This window comes from Protomyctophum parallelum, assembly GCF_964188405.1.
Source record: "Protomyctophum parallelum genome assembly, chromosome: 23".
In the NCBI taxonomy this organism is placed as follows: Eukaryota; Metazoa; Chordata; class Actinopteri; order Myctophiformes; family Myctophidae; genus Protomyctophum; species Protomyctophum parallelum.
The window spans coordinates 29,288,500-29,295,369 of NC_139715.1; the positions used below are offsets into that span (position 1 = coordinate 29,288,500).

A 6,870-nucleotide genomic window follows, 5' to 3' on the forward strand; every position below is an offset into this window, starting at 1 on the left:
GTCGTGGTGTTTTGGATCTTCAAAATAAGGGTTGAACAGGGGGAGATATCATGGTATGTATATATATAGTAAACATTCTTTAATTAATCCTGCCGGGGATTGTGTTAACCCTTTCAGGACGGGAACCCCATTTGGTGTTTTAAGCATTATGCTATACAAGATCAGGAACAATTATTATTATGTACAAGATCTACAAGCTGAAAGTGTGGCGCAAATCTTTCAGAGTGAACGTTTTTGACTCAAATATTTGCTTCTGGGAGGAGGGTCCCTGGAACAACATATTTTTAGGTTGTGGTTGGCGGCCAAATTCATAGAATTTTTGGGGTCCTTGACATGAAAAACTTTAAGAACCACTCACATAGAAACATCTTGACAGTTTTCAGAAAACTGTCAAGATTTAGAAGACATTTTGTCGAATCTTGTAGAATCGTACTCAGGTCTAAATGGGACATATATATATATATATATATATATGTATATATATATATATATGTATTGTTTTCAGCATGTTGCTTCCTTAGTTGCTGTGGTTTGAATTCGTCGTATTTGCGACAGCACGTTGGAACGTCGTCGTTCTACGACGCGTCCTCAGCCGGCCTCTTGAGCACGCATTTCACGCTGGCTCCGTCCGCCCGGAGCGTGACCTCCACGATGGCGAAGAGCGAGACCACCTGACAGACCGAGGGCTTCTGCCGCGCCCCCGACAACGACGACCACACCAGCGTCAGCTCCGACTTCCGGCCCACCCTGTTGTGCTGGAACATGTGCAGGCCGGCCACGTCGCGCGGGTAGATGCGCTTCTGGACGCCGTAGCGCAGCACGATGACGTCGAAGGCGTAGTCCAGCACGCCCATCACCATGGCCTCCGAGTCCAGGGGACCGCTCTCCCGGACGAAGGCGGCGAAGAACAGCTCCGTGCTCAGCTCGTGGGCCCTCTTGGAGGCGGCCCTCTTGTCGTTGCAGTGCGACGCCTGCTTGTGGATCTCGGCGCCGCTCCGCGCCACGGGCGGCCCGCAGCCCAGCGAGGCGGCCAGCAGCCGGTGGACGATGACGTCGGCGTAGCGGCGGATGGGCGAGGTGAAGTGGGTGTAGAGCGGCGCGTTGAGGGCGTAGTGCCGGAAGCGGGACTCGTTCCGCTGGACGCCGACGCAGAAGTACTCGGCCATCTGCATGATCCGGGAGCACATGTTGGTGAGCACCTCCTTGCGGGCGCCCGAGTACTTGTCGTCGCCGACGATGGCGAGGAGGCTGGCGTGCAGCGCCCCGGCCGAGGAGAAGTCGATGTCGAGGCCCATCTGCTCGCAGAAGTCCTGCAGCTCGGCCACCATCTTGTCCTGGGGCGGCGGGTGGCGACGGAGCAGCGCCAGCTCCGGGAAGGAGCCGTAGATCTGCCGCGCGGCAGCCATGTTGGCCAGCAGCATGAACTCCTCCACCAGCTCGTTGCTCTCGCGGTACTGGTAGACGTGGCAGCCCCGGGGCGTGGCGGCCGCCGCGTTGCCCTCGTCCAGCGCGAAGGACAGCTTCAGACGGTCCAGCCGGAGGGCTCCCTCGCGGAAGCGCCGAGCGCGGAGGTTCCCGGCGATGGCGTGCAGGTCGAGCACGGCGCGGCGTATCTCGTCCGCGGGGTGCTCGGGGGCGGCGACGGCGGCTCCGAGCGGCAGCTCCTCCCCCTCCGCCGCGGAGCCGCCTTCGATCACGCTCTGTGCGTGCTCGTAGCTCAGCTTGACGCAGGAGCGAATCACCGAGCGGCCGAACCACTTGCTCAGGACCTCTCCCTGCGGCGTCAGCGTCCACACCACGGAAAACGCCAGCCTGTCGGCCAGCGGCTGCAGGCTGCACAGCTCCTCGCACAGCAGCCTGGGCAGCATGGGGATCATCTTCTGGACCATGTACACGCTGGTGGCCCTCTGGGCGGCCACGGCGTCCAGGGCGTTGCCCTCCTCCACGAAGTAAGCCACGTCGGCGATGTGCACGCCCACCTCGAAGTTCCCGTCGGGCAGCGGCTTGCAGGACAGGGCGTCGTCCAGGTCAGTGGCGGAGGCGGGGTCGATGGTGAACACGCACTCGCCCCGCAGGTCCTTCCTCTTGCTCAGCTCCTCGTGCGGGATAGCCCAGGGCAGCGCCCCCTCGGGGGGGAGGCAGGCCAGCACGTCTTCGGGGAACTCGGAGGAGTCCACGTCGTACTCGGCCAGGATGCCCTCCGTCTCCGGGCGGATCTCTCCGGCCCGCCCCAGCGCGTTGGCGAGACGGCCCTCGGGGAGGAGGCTGTGGGGCGGCCAGTTGGTGACGCGGCAGATGAACAGGGTGCTGGCGTAGTCGCCCGGGCGGTGGGCGAAGCCGACGGGGCAGTCGGCGAGGGGGACGTTGATGCGGGGCACGCGGTGGTCCACGGGGCGGAACAAGGCCACCGGGCTGCCGGGCGTGAACGCCAGGTGACCCGTGGCGGCGCGGGAGTGCTTGCGCTCCACGATGCGCACCACTCTGGCGGTCCTCTGAAGGGTTTCTCTGTGGGCTCGCGGCGTCGTCGAAGGGTCGCCGCCGCTGGCGCCGCCGCCGGGGGTCGTCTCGGCCCGGCCCGGCCCGCCTTCGCCCTCCGACCGCACGACCCGCCACTGGTTCCGCGGGAGCAGCCGCAGCGCCACCACGTCCCCGTTGAGCGCCCGGTTCCGAGCCAGCACGCCGTCCAGGAAGATGTCCCGCCCGCCGTCCGGAGACGGGACGAACGCCTCGGTGAAACGCCGCGGGTTGATCCGCAGCGGCCCCTGGATCAGCTGCCCTGGACCCGTCGTCTTCAGGCCCTGGGACACCTTCTCAGAGCTCATGTAAGATTCAAAGATTTGCTTCCCCGACGATTGATTCCTCGGCCATTGATTCCCTGACCATTGATTCCCTGACCATTGATTCCCTGACCATTGACTCCCTGACCATTGACTCCTTGGCCATTGGCCCCCTGGGCGGCTCATGCTGTCCTCGGCGGGGGGACCGAAGGCGTGGGCCGTGCGCGGCATGTCGGGGGGATTGGCTGGGGCCTGGTGTTCCTCCATCGGGATTCTACCAATGACAGCGATGTCTGTCTGCTCTCGTGATCCGGAGATGGCTTCGAGTGACTACAGCGAGCGTACGGTGTCTGGTACGGTTAAGCCAGTATTCCACAATAAGAGCATGTATCAAAGGGGTCGATCTGGCTGTTTATCTGAGAGGGCCCTGCTTATCTGCCACTGTTTGCTCTCGTCATCATGATGAAGCTCGTAGACCCAAATGTGGAGTTCTGCGTCAGCCGTGCCCAAATATGGAGTTCCACGTCAGCCGTGCCCAAATAGAGCCAGAAGATGCTCAGTGTAGTTTAGGTCAGCGCTCAGGATGCAGACAACCTTCATCAGAAGAACTAAATCGGACTCTTAAAACAAACATTGTAGCTTCAGTGTGGTGGCCTCCACCCTCTCCAACACCTTCATCAACTCTGCATCAGTGTGGTGGCCTCCACCCCCTCCACCCCTTCATCAACTCTGCTTCAGTGTGGTGGCCTCCACCCCCTCAAACACCTTCATCAACTCTGCTTCAGTGTGGTGGCCTCCACCCCCTCCACCCCTTCATCAACTCTGCTTCAGTGTGGTGGCCTCCACCCCCTCTACACCTTCATCAACTCTGCTTCAGTGTGGTGGCCTCCACCCCCTCAAACACCTTCATCAACTCTGCTTCAGTGTGGTGGCCTCCACCCCCTCCACCCCTTCATCAACTCTGCTACAGTGTGGTGGCCTCCACCCCCTCAAACACCTTCATCAACTCTGCTTCAGTGTGGTGGCCTCCACCCCCTCCACCCCTTCATCAACTCTGCTTCAGTGTGGTGGCCTCCACCCCCTCTACACCTTCATCAACTCTGCTTCAGTGTGGTGGCCTCCACCCCCTCTACACCTTCATCAACTCTGCTTCAGTGTGGTGGCCTCCACCCCCTCCAACACCTTCATCAACTCTGCTTCAGTGTGGTGGCCTCCACCCCATCCAACACCTTCATCAACTCTGCTTCAGTGTGGTGGCCTCCACCCCCTCAAACACCTTCATCAACTCTGCTTCAGTGTGGTGGCCTCCACCCCCTCTACACCTTCATCAACTCTGCTTCAGTGTGGTGGCCTCCACCCCCTCCAACACCTTCATCAACTCTGCTTCAGTGTGGTGGCCTCCACCCCCTCTACACCTTCATCAACTCTGCTTCAGTGTGGTGGCCTCCACCCCCTCAAACACCTTCATCAACTCTGCTTCAGTGTGGTGGCCTCCACCCCCTCCAACACCTTCATCAACTCTGCTTCAGTGTGGTGGCCTCCACCCCATCCAACACCTTCATCAACTCTGCTTCAGTGTGGTGGCCTCCACCCCCTCAAACACCTTCATCAACTCTGCTTCAGTGTGGTGGCCTCCACCCCCTCTACACCTTCATCAACTCTGCTTCAGTGTGGTGGCCTCCACCCCCTCCAACACCTTCATCAACTCTGCTTCAGTGTGGTGGCCTCCACCCCCTCCACCCCTTCATCAACTCTGCTTCAGTGTGGTGGCCTCCACCCCCTCCAACACCTTCATCAACTCTGCTTCAGTGTGGTGGCCTCCACCCCCTCAAACACCTTCATCAACTCTGCTTCAGTGTGGTGGCCTCCACCCCCTCTACACCTTCATCAACTCTGCTTCAGTGTGGTGGCCTCCACCCCCTCTACACCTTCATCAACTCTGCTTCAGTGTGGTGGCCTCCACCCCCTCTACACCTTCATCAACTCTGCTTCAGTGTGGTGGCCTCCACCCCCTCCACACCTTCATCAACTCTGCATCAGTGTGGTGGCCTCCACCCCCTCAAACACCTTCATCAACTCTGCTTCAGTGTGGTGGCCTCCACCCCCTCTACACCTTCATCAACTCTGCTTCAGTGTGGTGGCCTCCACCCCCTCCAACACCTTCATCAACTCTGCTTCAGTGTGGTGGCCTCCACCCCCTCCAACACCTTCATCAACTCTGCTTCAGTGTGGTGGCCTCCACCCCCTCCAACACCTTCATCAACTCTGCTTCAGTGTGGTGGCCTCCACCCCCTCAAACACCTTCATCAACTCTGCTTCAGTGTGGTGGCCTCCACCCCCTCCAACACCTTCATCAACTCTGCTTCAGTGTGGTGGCCTCCACCCCTCCACCCCTTCATCAACTCTGCTTCAGTGTGGTGGCCTCCACCCCCTCTACACCTTCATCAACTCTGCTTCAGTGTGGTGGCCTCCACCCCCTCCAACACCTTCATCAACTCTGCTTCAGTGTGGTGGCCTCCACCCCCTCCACCCCTTCATCAACTCTGCTTCAGTGTGGTGGCCTCCACCCCCTCTACACCTTCATCAACTCTGCTTCAGTGTGGTGGCCTCCACCCCCTCAAACACCTTCATCAACTCTGCTTCAGTGTGGTGGCCTCCACCCCCTCCAACACCTTCATCAACTCTGCTTCAGTGTGGTGGCCTCCACCCCCTCCAACACCTTCATCAACTCTGCTTCAGTGTGGTGGCCTCCACCCCCTCCACCCCTTCATCAACTCTGCTTCAGTGTGGTGGCCTCCACCCCCTCAAACACCTTCATCAACTCTGCTTCAGTGTGGTGGCCTCCACCCCCTCCACCCCTTCATCAACTCTGCTTCAGTGTGGTGGCCTCCACCCCCTCCACACCTTCATCAACTCTGCTTCAGTGTGGTGGCCTCCACCCCCTCAAACACCTTCATCAACTCTGCTTCAGTGTGGTGGCCTCCACCCCCTCAAACACCTTCATCAACTCTGCTTCAGTGTGGTGGCCTCCACCCCCTCAAACACCTTCATCAACTCTGCTTCAGTGTGGTGGCCTCCACCCCCTCTACACCTTCATCAACTCTGCTTCAGTGTGGTGGCCTCCACCCCCTCCAACACCTTCATCAACTCTGCTTCAGTGTGGTGGCCTCCACCCCCTCCAACACCTTCATCAACTCTGCTTCAGTGTGGTGGCCTCCACCCCCTCCAACACCTTCATCAACTCTGCTTCAGTGTGGTGGCCTCCACCCCCTCAAACACCTTCATCAACTCTGCTTCAGTGTGGTGGCCTCCACCCCCTCCAACACCTTCATCAACTCTGCTTCAGTGTGGTGGCCTCCACCCCCTCCACCCCTTCATCAACTCTGCTTCAGTGTGGTGGCCTCCACCCCCTCTACACCTTCATCAACTCTGCTTCAGTGTGGTGGCCTCCACCCCCTCCAACACCTTCATCAACTCTGCTTCAGTGTGGTGGCCTCCACCCCCTCCACCCCTTCATCAACTCTGCTTCAGTGTGGTGGCCTCCACCCCCTCTACACCTTCATCAACTCTGCTTCAGTGTGGTGGCCTCCACCCCCTCAAACACCTTCATCAACTCTGCTTCAGTGTGGTGGCCTCCACTCCCTCCAACACCTTCATCAACTCTGCTTCAGTGTGGTGGCCTCCACCCCCTCTACACCTTCATCAACTCTGCTTCAGTGTGGTGGCCTCCACCCCCTCTACACCTTCATCAACTCTGCTTCAGTGTGGTGGCCTCCACCCCCTCCAACACCTTCATCAACTCTGCTTCAGTGTGGTGGCCTCCACCCCCTCCAACACCTTCATCAACTCTGCTTCAGTGTGGTGGCCTCCATTCCCTCCAACACCTTCATCAACTCTGCTTCAGTGTGGTGGCCTCCACCCCCTCCAACACCTTCATCAACTCTGCTTCAGTGTGGTGGCCTCCACCCCCTCTACACCTTCATCAACTCTGCTTCAGTGTGGTGGCCTCCACCCCCTCAAACACCTTCATCAACTCTGCTTCAGTGTGGTGGCCTCCACCCCCTCAAACACCTTCATCAACTCTGCTTCAGTG

The 6,870-nt window shown here is 59.3% G+C and overlaps 1 protein-coding gene across 1 annotated transcript; it reads right to left on the reverse strand.

Moving 5' to 3' along the window:
* Positions 1-575: 575 nt before the first annotated feature.
* Positions 576-3,044, reverse strand: LOC310853997 (DIS3-like exonuclease 2; the record flags this gene model as incomplete). Its single annotated transcript, XM_083758471.1, has 1 exon — positions 576-3,044. The coding sequence occupies one exon, from the start codon at positions 3,042-3,044 to the stop codon at positions 576-578; it is 2,469 nt and encodes an 822-aa protein (XP_083614597.1).
* Positions 3,045-6,870: the final 3,826 nt, after the last annotated feature.